This window comes from Helicoverpa zea, chromosome 3 (assembly GCF_022581195.2).
Source record: "Helicoverpa zea isolate HzStark_Cry1AcR chromosome 3, ilHelZeax1.1, whole genome shotgun sequence".
NCBI lineage: Eukaryota > Metazoa > Arthropoda > Insecta > Lepidoptera > Noctuidae > Helicoverpa > Helicoverpa zea.
In genome coordinates, this window is record NC_061454.1 from 6,149,264 (window position 1) to 6,166,748 (window position 17,485).

Sequence of the window (17,485 nt, forward strand, 5' to 3'; positions counted from 1 at the left end):
TAAAGCTGTGGCACTGGCTTTGACCTGTGTGACCTGTGAATATGAACTGAACGGGTTTTTATGATGTAGCCGAATGGGGATGTTGTTACTTGTTACTTTAATATATGGCCACAATTTTCAACACATTCTGAAAACTGAGGAATGTTCCTGACTTTGTTCTCTATACCCAACCTACTGATTCTTGGTTTAGGTACGTCTATGACATGCCTAAGTCCTCTATGGTTTACATTTGAAAGAAAGACTAGGTGGTATAGTCGAAATACTCTAGCCTACATAAAATAAAAAAATATCCCTGTCTATCTATGGTTTTATCGTGGGTGGGTTGTGTTGTGTATCTGCACGATACAATTTTTTTTTCTCAGTAAAACTAAATAATTCATGTATTAGACCTATATATATATTGTGATATTTAATTAGGTGGCTCTATATTATTTATTATATTTGGTTATTTACCTTATTGGTTCCTGATCTTCTTGAAATTTGAGAACACTTTAGAGGATCCAACAAAAAAAAACTTAAAATGGGCGCAAAATCACTAGCACTATCATTTCATGTAAAAGCAGAATGTAAAGTATCCAAAGCTCGCACTGGGCTGATGAAGTTGCCTCATTACGAAGTTAAAACTCCTGTATTCATGCCTGTTGGAACGCAGGTAGGAAACCTTTGAATGAACGAATTGTGTATAATTTACAAAATGTAAATTACAGTACAAAATAGCAGCGTTTTACCTGAAATAAAACGCATATTAAATACTTACCTTATTTGAAGCTTACTAGTTTGAGATAGGCACCTACGTGTTTTCCGCTTTTATCTCCGTCCTTTTCTACCCCATATCTTGCATCTCTCTCGCACACCGACCAGTTTCACTCCCCACCAGGCAGGAGGCGACGAGTGTTCTCGGCGGCCACAGTTCGTCATTGAGTCGAAAACACCAGGCAGAAATTAAAATGTAAGCTTCAAATAAGGTAAGTATTTAATATGCGTTTTATTTCAGGTAAAACGCTGCTATTAAATTCTTGACCGTTATTTGAAGCTTACTAGTTTGAGACGTGTTTGTTATCGCCTGGTGGAAGTGGACGCCAATGTGAGTAAAAGCACAATGAAATTGTGTATGTAAATAGGTACTTAGGTAAACGAGTAATCACATGTAAGTATGTGTATTGCGTCCTGGAATACTAATGTAATAAAAGTTAACTGGTACTGGTACTCAGCTACATCCTGTTAGACTGGAAGCCGACCCCAACATAGTTGGGAAAGGGGCTCGGAGGATGAGTAATAAAAATTAAAAGAGAGATGCAAGAACAAAAGCAAAATTGATTTCATTTTCTAATAGTAATTAACAAAAATATTGCGATACTTCTTAATAACAATAGTAACAAAAATATAGACATTAATCAGCTGGATTAATTAAATAATCGAGATAACTTGCTACTTCTATTTAGTGGGTATCTTTCTCTTCTGTAAAAATGGGCAAATGTATTGCCTGATCGCCAATTACCCTTGGCTAATATATCGTCCAAAGGTATATTGTCAACACAGATTTTGACGCTACCGCCGAGTGGAAGCTTCCTGGGGTTGTAGTTATTCCTGCCTCTTTTAACAATGTCTTAATCCACCCGCAATCATCGTTCGGGTGCCTGCCTTTAGTTGGCCTCTAACAGATATAAATAAATTTAAGGAATTAGCCGATGTCCGTCTATCTTCTAACAAGGCTTTAGTCTTTCTGACCCAATACACTGGACTTAGATTTATATTTTCCTGATTATCCATCAAACAACAACCCGACTGCCTATGACTAGAACTGTCGGTCTTAGAGCCAAAGACTGGCCATAAGATTAAATTATCTTTGTTGTTTTTGAAATGTTCTGGGTCTATTGCAAGCAAGGAAAGATCATGGACTCGCCTTTCCGAAACAAGCTAGCAAAAGAAAGAGCAGCAGTGTGCCTGGAAGTTGCAAAAGGATTATTCTTGTCTACGTTTACTGCACTTAAGTAGGTTACCAATTGGTCAATATTCCAGATGGACGGCTTCCCGGGGAACAGGTTTGCTCAGCGCTACTGATTTTAAAATGTGTCCGACTAGAACGTGTGAACCTAGCTCTCCAGTGGTTTCTGCATTGCATAGTGTAGCTATAACTGACTTGTGTAATAAAATAGTATTGTATGCTAGTTTATTTACTATGTGTAAGTCCGCAAAAAAAAAATTGGGTAAGTATAGGTCCAAATAGGGATTCAAGGATTCATAGGATCCAATTTCATACTTTTCGCCCCAATTTAACCATCGACTCCAAGCTGATTGATAAGTCTTGCGTGTGGATTGAAGAAGACTTCAGTCGGAGAGACTCCTTGTCCCTCCCCCCCCCCTCCCCATTTCCTTGACCTTGGCAGGGGGTATCCCCGTTGCTGTGTCTATCGGTTTCTGCTCGAGGTTCATCACTGCTAATAATCGGGACTTCAAATCTGCTCGCCAAAATACCTGGTGCCACCGAAGGAACTACTATGAGATTAACTCCCGTTCCTGAATTGAGATGACTGAGGACTTACGGTATAAGGTAAGGTGGCGGTAATACCCATGCTAGCGGGTAAGTCCAAACTTGAGAAAAAGGGCATCGTGGAACCCCGCTTTCGGGTCCTTCAGATCTAGGGGCACGTAGTACACAACTATGTATCCCTGGGCTCGCTTCGAGGGAAATAGGTCCACTGCTGATACAAGATGCCCCTCCGGTGGAGGTTTGTGTCGGGAGAGATGGTCTGCATGACTGTTGAATAGGGCTGGTATATGATTCACGACGTGATAGATTTGATACAGCTCGAGATAACTGAATACTTTGTACGTCAAGTTCGGTAGGCTCCTTGATAGGGTGCCACCTTGATTTCTTAGATATGACACTGCAGTCCCATTTTTGCATTGAAAAATGGCTGTTGATCTCCTTAGCAACTCGCCGTGATTATCCAGTTAATACTGCAAGCATCTCTTTCAGATCGCAGTGAAAGCCTTTTTCTCTCTTGTTCCATGAACCCATTACGGGAGTTCCGTTCAGTTGTGCCCCCATCCTACATCGGAGGCGTCCGTGGTTATAAGGTGACAGGGAAGTGGCGTATGAATATCCAAGGTTTGGTGGCAGCTGATCAGCCACCACTTTAGATCTGCTAAGGCATCTGCTGGTAGGTTCAACATTGCTATACTCCATTCACCGAGCCGTGAGCCCACAATGTAACCAAAGAATGACACTTTTCAAAATGGTGGGTATAACCCGACCGATGACAAAAACGTCACATTTTTATGTAAAATGTTCTTAGTATCTGTGGTCTTCAATTAAGTAGGGTTCTATGTATGACAGTCAAGACTTCTAGATTCCTTTTACATGTAAACGATTTACTACATATTTAATTAAAATTAAGAAAACAATTTACGGCATTTATTATATTTGATTTCATATAAGTTTGAAAAGATTGCATAAGTTCCACAGACATCGTTCTAAAATATAATTTCTAATGTTGTCAGTATATTACTTTCGTAGTTATTTTTTTTAAAATATGATCATTACTTCAATCGTGACTTATAAGAACCCTTTTTATGGTTTGTTCACCGTTTGGCTCACGGTTCCATGAATAGGGTAGGTATAGATTGCTGTTTAACACTGCATTGAGGAAAATGAGGAGAGCCCGGTAATGCAGTCTGCCGTATGGGACAACAAAAACTTGCGAAGTTTAAAAGTCCTATCAAGCTATGCAGGCCTTCTAAGTTTGTCGTGCTGTTTGTCACGTAGTGCGTTTTGTCATTATCTTGTTGATAATGCTTGCGATTTATTCACTTGCCATCCAAAACGTGGTGCAAATGATCCCAAAGTAGGCGAATATATCTTGGTGAGCCACCAGAAAATCGAGATACACAATTATAAGTAACCCTTGAGTTTTCAAAGTTTGAGCCACCCAATTGGTCACTGTGGCGAAGGTCTTGGGTGCCGTGCTTAAGCCAAATGGTAGGCACGTAATCTGAAGCAGTCTTCTTCTGTATACTAGTCGAAGAACATGTCTGTGACCTTCGGCTAACGGAAGGTAGAAGTAAGCCTGGGCGAGATCCACTTGCACAGCCATTCGTCTTTCTGAAGAAACTCTAGCACCCGAAAAACATTTATTAAACTGAAGGGTTCCGTAATTATGAACTTGTTGAGAACCTAGAGATTGAGTATTGGACAGTTCTTTCCGTCGCCTTTCGGGCACAAGAAACATATTGGAAAGAAAGCTGGCAGAATTTGCAACTATCAATAGAACTTTTTGTTTTATCATTTGGGATATGACGACATCCATCTCTTTGGACTCTCTGGTCAAATCATGCATTATCTATCAAAGGTGGCTTTTGGCCAATGGTATCCGATACCCAGTTATTATTTTTGACAAGAAAGGCGGAGCTCCCATTTCTTTCCATTGGTCTTGATATAATGTTAGGCAACCCGCCTCGAAAGTCATAACTTACGTGCCTTGTTGGACGCATCAAAGTCCGCCTGCGGTCCTGGACGCTTTGTTTCGTCTGTTGGACATGGTTCCTATTGTAATTTACTCGTGATGTCCCAAGGGAGCTTTTAGAGTTTTGCGTCACACGCCATTCAGCGTGAGTGTGATTACCATTTCCCTTCGAGGGAAGGTTATAATGGCGACTCTTCGAAAGTCGATCCAAATAGCCACCCTGCGAGGGTAGATTGCAATGATGGTACGACCCGAAACATGCATGATTGGTACCCTGCGAGGGTCCGTGATAATGAGCCGACCCCTGCGGGGGGTGGCTAGTATACTTACTGGTCCCTGCTTTGTAATGATGCTGCGACTCGCAAAATGCAAGATTGGTACCCTGCGCGGGTCCGTGATAATGAAACGACCCCTGTGGGGGGTGGCTAGTATACTTACTGGTCCCCACTTTGTAATGATGCTGCGTCTCGCAACATGCAAGATTGGTACCCTGCGCGGGTCCGTGAAAATGAGCCAACCCCTGCGGGGGGTGGCTAACATACTTACTGGCAGTCCTAGGCGGAGCGTACCAAGTCTTTCAAGGCCGAAAAGCATCACACGCCGAGATAATGAGCCGACCCCTACGGGGGGTGGCTAACAGACTTACTGGCAGTCCGAGGGGAGCGTACCAAGTCTTTCAAGGCCGAAAAGCATCACACGCCGAGATAATGAGCCGACCCCTACGGGGGGTGGCTAACAGACTTACTGGCAGTCCGAGGGGAGCGTACCAAGTCTTTCAAGGCCGAAAACCATCACACGCCGTGATAATGAGCCGACCCCCATGGGGGGTGGCTAACAGACTTACTGGCAGTCCGAGGGGAGCGTACCAAGTCTTTCAAGGCCGAAAAGCTTTCTTGACACCATCAGCCCTCTTCAAGTGCGGTAGTGATCAGTCCGAACTAAGGAGATGCTGGTTGGACCGCACCTCACACCATTCTTTTTTGTCAAACCGTTGAACGCCTTGCAGGATTGAACTAGGGCCACAGGTGCCTTAGGAACTTCGGGCTTGCTTTCTTTTCCATAGTCACGTGCACGGGCTGTGGTAGCTTTATTATTTACCGCATCTGTATTTGCTTTATAGGTCACTCATTCTGAAAACAAATTACTGAAAAAAAAAAAGTACACGGGAGAAACTCGTGACAAAAAAGGGGTAGATGTACAAAATATTAACACTTGATTTCGCAAAATCGAATATCGAACGGTAAAACCGTTAACAAATTGTATAAAATATTATAAACTCACCTGTGTTCTGCGAGAGCACTGAGTTTATTTTTCAACGAAATACTACAGCGGTTGGTTAGACCAACCTTCTCGGGCGGAAAACAAGACGCCAATGACGAACTGTGGCCGCCGAGAACACTCGTCGCCTCCTGCCTGGTGGGGAGTGAAACTGGTCGGTGTGCGAGAGAGATGCAAGATATGGGGTAGAAAAGGACGGAGATAAAAGCGGAAAACACGTAGGTGCCTATCTCAAACTAGTAAGCTTCAAATAACGGTCAAGAATTTAATGTAAAGTTTCATTCATAACAAGTTTATCATTTTAGGGAACAATGAAAGGACTTTTACCTGATCAACTTGAAAATTTGGACTGCGAGATAATACTAGGCAATACCTATCATTTAGGGAATAGGCCAGGAACAGAAGTCTTGACAAAAGCTGGTGGACTTCATAACTTCATGGGTTGGAACAGGGCACTGCTGACAGACTCTGGAGGTTTTCAAATGGTATCACTTCTCAAATTAGCTGAAATAACTGAAGAGGGTGTCAAATTTAGATCGCCCTATGATGATTCTGAGATCATGTTAACTCCAGAGAAATCTATTGAAATTCAAAATTGTATAGGTATGTTCTCGTAATGCAGTTGTGTCAAATATTTGTTCATAAAATGTATTAAAATAATTGTGAACATTTAGGTGCTGACATCATTATGCAGTTGGATGATGTTGTTCAGACAACATTCCAAGATTATGACCGTATAAAGGAAGCTACAGAAAGGACAAGCAGATGGCTAGATCGCTGTCTGGCTGCACATCAGAGGCCTACAGAACAAAGCATATTTCCTATAGTTCAAGGATTGCTAAACCCAGAATTAAGATCTCAGAGTGCAAAAGAACACATGACCAAGGATGTCAATGGATTTGCCATTGGAGGTTTAAGGTAAAAAAGGTTTTAAATGTGGACAACAACCTCTTGTTTATCCATAATAAGCGTTTATCCATTTTTGATTTGATATTGCGTTTTTTTATTTCATTTTAGTGGAGGTGAAGCTAAAGATGACTTCTGGCCAATGGTCAGCTTGAGCACAGGAATACTTGACAATAATAGGCCCAGGTATCTGATGGGCGTTGGTCTGGCAATAGACCTTGTAGTCTGTGTTGCTCTTGGAGTAGATATGTTTGACTGTGTTTTTCCTACCCGCACTGCAGTAAGTTGTTAATAATATTTACATCTTTATGTACCATTCCCATTAAATTATAAACATGTATATTTTCATTTTTACTTTTTTGTACAATGTAGATCATTTATGTTACAGAGATTTGGCTGTGCTCTTGTTTCAAATGGTCAATTGAATTTAAAACAAAAACAATATGAAGCAGATTTAAATCCCATTCAAAAGGATTGCACATGTTCAACTTGCAAAAACTACACTCGGGCATACTTGCATAGCATAGTGACAGTGGAAACTGTTGCTTGTCACCTTCTCTCAGTGCATAATATTGCTTATCAGGTAATGAAATTCACTGGAAATTATTCATCCTTATTTTTTATGTGAAACAACTGACCAGATTCATAATAATTATGTGACCTAGTATGTCAATAAATAGGCCTGGAGCTACTTGTTTAGGATGCAATCATAAAGAACAACTTATTACTTTTTAGATTATTCAGGCACATTGTTATTGACATACATACCATCAGTTGCAAAAAGCTCCATTTAAGTTAAAGCTTCTTTAAATCTATTGCTGACTCTTTCTTTGTCAACAAGATAAAAAGTGTTAGCAATGATTTAATGAAGCTTTCATTTTAATGGAGCTTTGTGACAGATAGTCATGTTTTTAATTATTAACTTGTTTGATTCTAGACTCAACAATATAACACGTAATGATAATATGATCTTTTCAGATGAACCTAATGAGATCCATGAGAGAAAATATTGAAAACGGGACATTTCCCCAGTTTGTCCAAAAGTTTGTTAGTGAATATTTCACCGATTGTGAGTACCCAAAATGGGTTATTGAATCATTAAGTTCAGTTGGAATAAACTTGGTTAAAAACTATTCAACTGTTTCCTTGAAGCTGTTCCTTCCATTATTAAGTTAGTCTTACAGATAAAGAATAATTAAATGAAGGTAAATATGATAAGCTATTCAATCAGAGACACTAACTACTCTTTGAAGATCTCAGAAATAAAAGCTGGAAGTAACACCAGCTTAATATTCTAAGGCCCAAACATGTGGCTCATGGAACTAAAACAAATGATAACCAAAAAGCATATAAATAAAAGTCCTCTGTTTTAAAAAGTGTTGTAAATGTTTATATTATTGCAGTATTACATAAAGTCATCAGAGTCATTCCCATCATAGTTAGTAGACATGTTTTCTGGTTTCATTAGAGTGGAGTAACTTCTTAACTCTGCCTCCTCCTTCTTTCTTTTTTCTTCTTCCTTTTCCTTATCTTTCTTTTCTCTTAAAAGTTTCTTCTTATCTTCTCTTTCTAATCTGTCTCTAGTTTCTCTTTCTATTCTTAAATCTGGGAATGATTCTTTCTTTGTTTTGTTCAGTCGATTAACTATCTCATTAGATCTTTTGGCCACTCTCACTTTTCTGACATCTTTATCTTTGTGAAATGCTACTTGGCCAGCCTGAAATAAGAATAAAATACATTAAGCAGTGGTCTTAATATAAAAAAAATTTGTTGCCTACCTTTATTTATGAAAAAACCACTGAGATTATACCTGTTCCCGTAACTCAGATAACTTACAATCAAGTCATAAAAGTTTTTTGCTTACCTCCATGCCAGCTGTTTTCTTCAAATTTGACCACATTGTGTACACAATATCAATATCATTCATTTTATTACCCATAATAGAATTTGCTTTGACCAACTGACACGCATCATCCAAAACTGAGTTAGGTATGTCATCTATAGTTTGTCCCTAAAAGATAAATAATATTTGTATTGATAATGAGGAAAATGATCTACCTAAATAATTTACTGAATAGTATTCTTACGGGAGCCAGTCGAAGGTATACGTGGGCTGATGACACTTTATCTACATGAAACCACACGTCTTCAGGCCAACCCCACTTTATGAGGTCTTCATCTGGAAGCAACAGGTGGAAGTGTGCGTTCATATAATTCTGAGGAGCTTGAAACTAGAATCCGGTGAGCTATATAAAAGCAGTTTAAGTTATGATACTGATATGTATGCTTACTTTCATGTTTATCAGCACCCATAAAAAGAGTAACAGCTGGAGATACTACGTTACTAGTGAAATAAAACACCATGTTTGCAAATTTCCTTTGATTGTATGTGTATAATGGTTCAATCCTGTAAAATTAACAAAATATGATTCCAATACCACTGCCGAACCTGAAAAATCTGTCAGAACTCATCTGTCGTATTTCCATTCCGACGTTGACATAGGTGAAAATGACATAATAACTTTTTTATGGCGCATTATCAAGAACCTTTAAACTGACTGGACTGGACGAACACTTAATCTCTTTTGCCATAGCCAGTTTTAAAATAAGTTATACGGTTCTCGCTGTTCCTCGTGGTTTCATTCGCTTCCCGTCATCATCATCATCAGCCTATCGCAGTCCACTGCTGGACATAGGCCTCTCCAAGTGCACGCCACTGAGATCGATTTTCGCTTCCCGTACCTGGTTAAAATGTAGCCAAGTATGTCAACCGGTGATAGTGTATGTAGCTACGAACAGTGCGGTTTAGTATTATTTTGGATTGAAAACAACCCACTGGAACGCGAACGCCACATGCGTGAACTAACTGTATAATCTATTATAGGCTAACACAATGGATGTAGAGATGAGTCCGATATCATGTCACATGTTAAAATCATCGATATTTTAAAATCATTTCATCATGCAATGACAACGACAAAATCATCAATGCTTTTAAATCATTACTCGAATCGAATGACAATGAATGAATTGAATGCCAACTTCGGTGATTTTCGGCCGTTTCGCTCGGCCCCGCTCGGGTGTGCTCGGTCGCAATCGCAATGCGCAGCGGCGGCCCGGCGGCGGGCGGTTCGAATCGCAACGTTGCGACACTTATGTGTGACTGTTGCGAGGCTTGCCCGATCGTATGACTGGGCGCACGGAACGGCAACAATTCTTTCACTTCGTTGTTTAAGTTTGCGCGCGAACTTGACTCGAAAGGTTGTACTAGGTACCAGTATTAGGTACCAGTATTATTTTGCTAGTCTTTGCCAGTCCTAAGCCTGGACAAAGCATGAAGGTAAGATTGGAATATTACTTGTAGGAAAGGTGCGTTGGTATTTACGCAACCAAGTTTTTACGCCTACTACTAAATAACAAATGATAAAGTCACTAAGCCTTTACACCGTTCCGCGATCATTTCATTTCATCTACTCATTCATTAAATCATTACTCATAATTGAAGTGCCGTGGCCCGTGATGTGCTCAAACAAAAATCATTGATGATTTTGTCATTGTTCCTGTCATCGATATTTTTTTGTCATTGTCACGCAGTCATTGATACAGAAAAATCATCACTCAGCCCATCGCTAAATGGATGACAAAAATACGAAAGACTAGGCAGTATGGTCAAAAGACTTTAGCCTATCCTAAGAGCAAATTAAAAAAAAACTATGGATGACAGCTAATGACGGATGACATTTATTGTATTTCGTGTTCTGTTCGTGTTTATTTCACAAACAATATCAATGGTGTAGTGGTGAAAAATAAGTTTTTATTAGCGATTTTGTTGCAGTGTTCGATTGTATTTGTATTTAGTGTTTAACTAATTAAATCAAAACAACGCTTAAAATGGGAAGTCCTGAAAGAGAACTATGTCCACCACCTTCGGAGGAAGACGAATTGACTCTCCCTAGGGCAAGCATCAATAAAATGATAAAGGAATTGGTCCCTTCCGTGCGAGTAGCTTTTGAGTCACGAGAACTTATTTTGAACTGCTGTACGGAGTTCATACATTTGCTGAGTTCAGAGGCCAACGAAGTTTGCAATCAAAGCAATAAGAAAACCATAAATGCGGAGCATGTCTTGACAGGTAATTTAATTCATTACTTTTGTAGTCAGTTAAATCTGAAAAGAGTGACTGAATTATTGTAATTGCCTTTAAATTAATTTCTTGCAGCTTTGGACAGACTAGGTTTTAGTGACTATACCCTTGAAGCAGAGGCTGTTTTGAAAGATTGTAAAGCTGTAGCTGCTAAGAGAAGAAGGCAAAGCACGCGACTTGAAAATCTTGGAATACCAGAGGAGGAACTATTAAGACAGCAACAAGAACTTTTTGCCAAGGTAAGGACTCAAAGCATTTGGTACCATTTGGTTGCAAGAAGTTTATGCTGCCTAGAGCCCCAGGCTGTTCAATTTAAGAGTTCAAAGTTAGAGTTATACCTTACTTCTTGAAGTAGATTATGATGTATTCCTAATTTCCAGGCAAGAGAAGAACAAGCGAAACAAGAACAACAACAGTGGTTGTTGTTACAGCAACAGGGACTAGTGGGAGCTGAAGGAGTGCCACAGCCGTACGTCCCACCTCCCCCAGGACCTAGAATTGACGATGAGGAGGATGATGATTACTCTTAGGTGTAATACACATGTTTTTTATTAGTTTTCCATACAAGGTAATAAAACAATAACATGATGGGTATTTAAGTAACGATTGACACTATTGAACTACCTTCATGTATTAAAGTTGTAATTATACAGATAATAAATGTATCCACCAACAAAACTATACTCTTTACTTGCCAATCACTTTCTAACCTGTGATTGTTGTTATGTCAGATAAGTTACAGCTTGTTTATAAACAGCCAATTTACATTTAACAATATGGTATCAACAAAATGAGCAGTGATTATAATAAGAAATACAAAAGACCTAAACAAAATACTTCTGCAACCACAAATCCAGGAACTTCTGTAAGTATAACCATGACTATGTTACATTATTTTTATATGAATTTTAAGATTGTAAGGTATTACACCCAACATAATGTGCATGGTAAGGCTCTGTGTGAAATCAGCAGATTCCATTTAGGCAGGATGGAGCTAATAATTGAGTCAAATCACCTCATTGTCCACAAATACAAAACTGAGTTTATGTAAGTTTATTTTAGCAAATCTTTTATTTTTTCTGAAATATGAAGTTAAGGAGAGGTTCTATTGTTTAAATACACTACTTTTAAATTACAGACACCAAGAAACAGACAAATTGAAACTGTAAAACATCAACCTCAACCTTTATGTGCATTGTTGGCAAAAGACTCAGAATGGGTAGACATATTGCAGACGTCTCAGTCGGACACCGCAAGGTCCTCTACAAATGTATCTGATGAGGAAGAAGTGCTACAACTTGTAAATAGTTTCAAATCTTTATTAATTTAGGATTATAAAGGACATCTCAGGTTCAATTTGTTTTATAATGACTGGTTATTTTTAGGTAGAATGTGAAGATGGGCCTCAAATGAAACCACTAGCTATAATGTTTCCTGGATTACTAGACAAAGATCCTAAAACACTACAGGGCATGCTAACCAAGGCTATGTCAACGACTGAAGTAACAAGGCATTTAGTTGATCTTGGTCAAAAAGCCAATTTTACCTTTATGAAAAAAGCGGACCGCTTGATTCCGCCTGATAAGGTAGTCATTTTTATGATACCTGAACCAACGCGCGGCAGTGGATACGTAGATTATGCTCTTCCTATATACCTATAAAGGTTCAAATTAGTTCCCGATACTCCGACCGTGGTACCTATCTATCAACTGTAGATCAGACGCACAGCAATAATTTATTAGTCACTTTATGTATACAGGTACCATTGTGCCATATCTCATTCATGTTTTAAATGTTGATGGCGTCCAGGCTGACTGTCGACCATGGCAGCTGTTCTCTCTAAAGATCAGCCAGCTGCGCACAACATCAATATTATAAGGCACAAGCATAGCCCGATGAGACGGCAATCCGATACGACCGGAGAAAAATCCGGTGCAGCACTGACAAGGTGTTCTCCAATGCATGGGTATTCCAATGACTGACTGAACTTCCAGACTTTATGGCTTTATGAATAAAGCAATTTCGGCCCGACCCGGAAATCGAACACTATCTATGCAGTTACTAGACAACCACGCGGTAAATAGGTAATTGATGGCAAACCGGTGAACGAACTTGGGTTCGATTCCAGATCAGACATGAACCAAATTTAACTTTTATAAAGTTTGGTGTACTTTATAATTGCGTATTTTACACATGAATAACTGATGACGAAATAAAGGCTTGTTGAGGTAACGTAGTAGCCATAATCTGATGCAATCGGTTGCAGTAAATTATATTTATTTATCGTATTTATATGATAAAAATGCATGAAAACTGTTCCAGCGGGTATCAAACCCACACCCGCGGAGGAATACTTTTCGATTTCATTCTAGGATAAAGTGAAATAAAAATACCAATTTTATTCTATAATGTATTGTTGTTTACAGCAATGGATGGAAAGTTTGACTGAAAACAGCAATTCATATTGTTCTGTAAACTCTGGACTACTTAGCAACTGTAAGTAATTTTAACAATTTCACCTGTAATATCAACAAACAATAAAAAATATTCACTCAATTTTTACGTCTTTCTCTTTACATAACAATATTTGCAAAGTTTGTTATTACAAAATAACTATTTAAAAAGGTATATCAAGCGATTATGAAGCAGACTGTGAAATCGCTGACGTCGAATGGAATGAAAATAAAATTAAGAAGAAAAGGAAACACGTTGGAAGCACAAATCAATCAACCCCAGAAGAATATAGCTCACATGATGTAATAAACGGCAGGTACCTCATCAAGTAAGGATAATTATGTTGCTTTCACCATTAGCTAGAATAATACTTGGATTTTCACCATCGTACTTTTTGCAGAAATGAAGATTGTAAAAAGTAAAGCAAGAAAAATAATATCATACAACGATTTATATAAAAAACAATATTGTGAAACTATATATAATTATACAAATCTATAATTAGACATTGTTTCATTTAAAAATAATTTTCAGGTTACACAAGTTGTTTAAATCATCATTTATTGTGATGAAAACACACTTCAGCATAAATTCGCAAGTGAAGTTTGTACATTTAAATGGTAGGTAAATCTGCATCACAGAGATTTAAGGCCACGTTGTGTCGCGCTTTCAGTTTATGAACCTTTATTAACATTGAGAACTGAAAATATGTGTATTTATTATGTAAACAAAACAAGGTTCTATTTATTCTGAAAAGTGTGTTTTCATCCTATAAATAGTATACACACATATTTATTATGGTTTACTAAGTACAGACATACAAAGACACTCCTTAGCATTATAAATCTTTTTCAAGTTCCTTACCACATTTCAGTGAGTCTTTGTAATAATAAGTACACAATCAGAAACCGCATGCTAGAAAAAGATTGCAATAACAAACAACTTCAATTCTGGGTTTTCAATCACATCACAAAAATAAGGAGATTACTGTCAAACATTCTATTAACATTTTATATCGCAAATGTGTAGCTGCATATCAGATTATACATAGATATTTAAAAATCAGTAACATGTACAATAATTAAAGAAAAATAATCCTTATCACTACGAACACATGAGCAAAACACATTTATTAAGAATATACTAGACATACATAGATATTTATCCATACATACTGATAGATACTGATCCTGCTAGTTTCATTCCTATTTACATTTTATTGTTTTAGAATAATATAATCTTTAACGATTCTTTTCGAGACATACCCTAGAATGATTATAAAATTCAAACATATAACCACGCCACCACGAAAGCTTCACGTAATCAGGCCCTGTTTAAATAATTTATATAGGTATTTGTTAGTTTTGTTTAACAATGTCATTTACATAATAAGTGTAATTTTAAAGATAATTTAACAATATATGAAGAATTACAATAATTACATTTTGTCCACTTGCCATTGTACTAGAAAAAGGAGTCCTTAAATGTGATGTCCAATTGGATATAGCAATACGGTTAAATGACGATTAAGTTACTTGTTTGTACAAAGTCAATATATTGGTATTATGTATATAAGGCTATACAATCTATTGCTATTTAATAATTAATAATTTAGAACAAAGTTACCGTCTATGCATGCTATATTAAAAAAGCTATTTTCGTTCCACTTATACTGTAACTCTTGGGCGCTTTATCTAGGGATACGACACGTTCAAGCGACACTGACGACATCAGATAAAATAATGTGCCATCGATAACTCTGGCAGATATATGAAAATTCAAAAATATTTTTAATGGGTAATATAATACTTTCAAGTATCAGAGTTTTGTTAAACCTCCTAATACTGATGTTAGCCTCTTCAAAATAAAATCCAAAATCAATTAAAATAAAAATAACTTTCGCACATACTAGCTTCGAAGCTCATCTCATCAGAGTTGATATTAAAATAATTATTTAAACATGTGTATGGAACATCTATCGTATTCGTGATGTTGCCATGCCGCCCCAGCGTTCGCATCCTAGCCTCAGTCAGATTCATGATACACAGATACGCACTTGCTGTCGATAAGTGTCTATTATACTATCACTGCTACATTCATAATTCCAAAGGCTCTAATCATGACTACGACATTATAAATCACTACTGCATTACAAAAATACAATAAATCTATAAAATGTCTATTTTGTCATGAGAAATTAATTGCCTATGAGTGAGGACTCATAATGCCACCCACAAACCACTTGCTACTATGTATTGCAAGAAAGCTCTGTACTGTATTAACATCTTAAAACTATAATGAGTTAATGACATAAATACCAGTTTGTATTGAGCAGTATTGGTTTATGTTTGCGCATACAAGCAGGCACTGTTGACTGCAACATTATACTTATTTATTTAAGCGTATTTTGTTAAGGCAATATTAATTTCATTTGTGGTTTTAGGATGGTAGACTAGTTATCTTGTATAACTTTTTATTGTAAACAAGGTGTACCTAAGTCGATTCTATAATATACATCCATTAACGCGATATAATTATACAAAGAACAAATACATATTTTAAAAAAGGATTCAGGCTAGGGCCTCATCTGTACACTAATTTTTAGGTAATAATAATTACCTACCAACTGTCAAAAATCATAAAATTTGTAGTTTATTATTATTCTATAAGAGATATTCATTTAGTGGTATGGTAATGTCAACAAAAGTAGCATCATTAAACATTCTTTATAGTCAGTTTTTTTTTGTATGCTTTATAGAAATCCCTATAAAATTACAACTTTATTCAAATAGATCTTTAGTAGCAATTCGAATGATTAAATATGCTTATGGATTCCTTTGCAGGTTGTCTCTAGTGTCAATTTGTTTATACAATTATATATTCAAATTCAAACTTGTTCATAATAATTATATTATTTATGTTATATTATTTATGTTATATAATATAGAAATATTTTAGGCAATATACATAATATTTACTTTACCCACAAACATTTAGATATATAAAATCGAGTAATTTCAGCCAATTCAATAAAGTGCTATGGATTGAATGCATAATAGAATGTTGGCTAAAGCCTATATATTTTGTATATTATTTACTGTGTTTGATCTGGAAATCTGTCACTTGTATTACCAAGCTAGCATGGCTTTCTTTGATTCTATGATTTTGATGATATTCTTATAAATCTATAATCAAAATATTTTGAGGGCGAAGTTCACCCATAAGTAAATTATAGTTCGGCCATTCAGAGAATGCGTTCCTGACACGTCGCGATTGAACTGACGACGTAACTTTGCAATGGCGTTGCAGTTACGATAAAAATATTTTTGCTGGTTGTTTACCGTTTTAACAATTGAGGAGCATTAAAACAACATTATTATATCAATAATCAATGAATGTTATAATTTTGTGCCAAACTGAGTGTCAAATAACTTGGTAAACAATATTTTTCTAAATCTATACTACGCTATTACAAGGTTATGTCAGCGGTTTATATTTTGTAGTGCTGTGCTAAAAATAACAGGCAAGTATCGTAATCTGTTCTTATACAGTTATAATATAAAATAATACGTTTTGATTTTCTTTTTAAGAATTGGAAAATAATGGACTATAAGACTTAATTATAACGTTTATGAAATATAAAAATAAAACTATGACCAAACCGCATTTTTATACTTAGATTAAAAATGGTAACCCCAAATGGCGTTATGGGCCGCCATTCTGTGACGCTAAAACAGTCGTCCGTTGTCGTTTCGTGCGCATAGACCACGTTTTTCAAGTGTTTTCGATCTGTTTTTATTTGATTACCCGGCTTTTGTTAGACCGAGATATCAGGATTGATTCTGTTATTGATAATAATATAATTATACATGTAGGCGAAGATGATGATGAAGACACCACCTCCTCAAGCAAATCGGAGTCTGATTAATATTCTGTTCGCACATTCAATTCAATGTACTTGTAACAAAGAATAAATAAAACAATTTTATTATATGAATATTACCTTTTTTTGGTTTCCACTTAAATAACTAAAATATAAAACAAATGATTCCGCCAATTTAAAACGAAAATAATCTTAAAATAATGCGGCGGTTCATTTTGAAGGAACGGTAACGAACTCAGTGTTATGTTGTGCCCATCACTAGTCGTGACTAACTGATAGGTGTCAGGAACGCATTCTCTGAACGGCCGAAGTATAAGTAACTTACAACATTCATAAAGGTCAACTCAGTACAAA

The 17,485-nt window shown here is 36.9% G+C and overlaps 4 protein-coding genes across 4 annotated transcripts; 3 read left to right on the forward strand and 1 right to left on the reverse strand.

The window, feature by feature from the left end:
• Nucleotides 1-286: 286 nt before the first annotated feature.
• Nucleotides 287-8,249, forward strand: LOC124645906 (queuine tRNA-ribosyltransferase catalytic subunit). The gene is made up of 6 exons (XM_047185884.1): nt 287-652; nt 6,050-6,347; nt 6,419-6,662; nt 6,762-6,930; nt 7,039-7,233; nt 7,629-8,249. The coding sequence occupies exons 1-6, from the start codon at nt 521-523 to the stop codon at nt 7,824-7,826; spliced, it is 1,236 nt and encodes a 411-aa protein (XP_047041840.1). The 5' UTR covers nt 287-520; the 3' UTR covers nt 7,827-8,249.
• Nucleotides 8,018-9,136, reverse strand: LOC124645911 (coiled-coil domain-containing protein 25). Its single transcript, XM_047185891.1, has 4 exons — nt 8,942-9,136; nt 8,738-8,829; nt 8,515-8,661; nt 8,018-8,367 (listed from the first exon to the last, which is right to left on the reverse strand). The coding sequence occupies exons 1-4, from the start codon at nt 9,012-9,014 to the stop codon at nt 8,056-8,058; spliced, it is 624 nt and encodes a 207-aa protein (XP_047041847.1). The 5' UTR covers nt 9,015-9,136; the 3' UTR covers nt 8,018-8,055.
• A 1,257-nt stretch (nt 9,137-10,393) lies between these two features.
• Nucleotides 10,394-11,472, forward strand: LOC124645913 (protein Dr1). Its single transcript, XM_047185892.1, has 3 exons — nt 10,394-10,782; nt 10,870-11,033; nt 11,175-11,472. Exons 1-3 carry the CDS (start codon nt 10,542-10,544, stop codon nt 11,322-11,324), a joined length of 555 nt encoding a protein of 184 aa, XP_047041848.1. The 5' UTR covers nt 10,394-10,541; the 3' UTR covers nt 11,325-11,472.
• A 102-nt stretch (nt 11,473-11,574) lies between these two features.
• Nucleotides 11,575-13,752, forward strand: LOC124645915. The gene is made up of 5 exons (XM_047185894.1): nt 11,575-11,659; nt 11,933-12,094; nt 12,180-12,380; nt 13,221-13,290; nt 13,420-13,752. The coding sequence occupies exons 1-5, from the start codon at nt 11,585-11,587 to the stop codon at nt 13,578-13,580; spliced, it is 669 nt and encodes a 222-aa protein (XP_047041850.1). The 5' UTR covers nt 11,575-11,584; the 3' UTR covers nt 13,581-13,752.
• Nucleotides 13,753-17,485: the final 3,733 nt, after the last annotated feature.

Coding starts and splice junctions, on each gene's coding strand:
- LOC124645913 (XM_047185892.1), top strand. CDS start 10,542: ATGGGAAGTCCTGAAAGAGAACTATGTCCACCACCTTCGGAGGAAGAC. Junction 10,783..10,869: donor TGCGGAGCATGTCTTGACAG/GTAATTTAATTC, acceptor AATTTCTTGCAG/CTTTGGACAGACTAGGTTTT. Junction 11,034..11,174: donor AACAAGAACTTTTTGCCAAG/GTAAGGACTCAA, acceptor CCTAATTTCCAG/GCAAGAGAAGAACAAGCGAA.
- LOC124645915 (XM_047185894.1), top strand. CDS start 11,585: ATGAGCAGTGATTATAATAAGAAATACAAAAGACCTAAACAAAATACT. Junction 12,381..13,220: donor GCTTGATTCCGCCTGATAAG/GTAGTCATTTTT, acceptor TGTTGTTTACAG/CAATGGATGGAAAGTTTGAC. Junction 13,291..13,419: donor CTCTGGACTACTTAGCAACT/GTAAGTAATTTT, acceptor CTATTTAAAAAG/GTATATCAAGCGATTATGAA.
- LOC124645911 (XM_047185891.1), bottom strand. CDS start 9,014: ATGGTGTTTTATTTCACTAGTAACGTAGTATCTCCAGCTGTTACTCTT. Junction 8,662..8,737: donor TATACCTTCGACTGGCTCCC/GTAAGAATACTA, acceptor TTTATCTTTTAG/GGACAAACTATAGATGACAT. Junction 8,368..8,514: donor AGAAAACAGCTGGCATGGAG/GTAAGCAAAAAA, acceptor TTCTTATTTCAG/GCTGGCCAAGTAGCATTTCA.
- LOC124645906 (XM_047185884.1), top strand. CDS start 521: ATGGGCGCAAAATCACTAGCACTATCATTTCATGTAAAAGCAGAATGT. Junction 6,348..6,418: donor TGAAATTCAAAATTGTATAG/GTATGTTCTCGT, acceptor GTGAACATTTAG/GTGCTGACATCATTATGCAG. Junction 6,663..6,761: donor TTTGCCATTGGAGGTTTAAG/GTAAAAAAGGTT, acceptor ATTTCATTTTAG/TGGAGGTGAAGCTAAAGATG.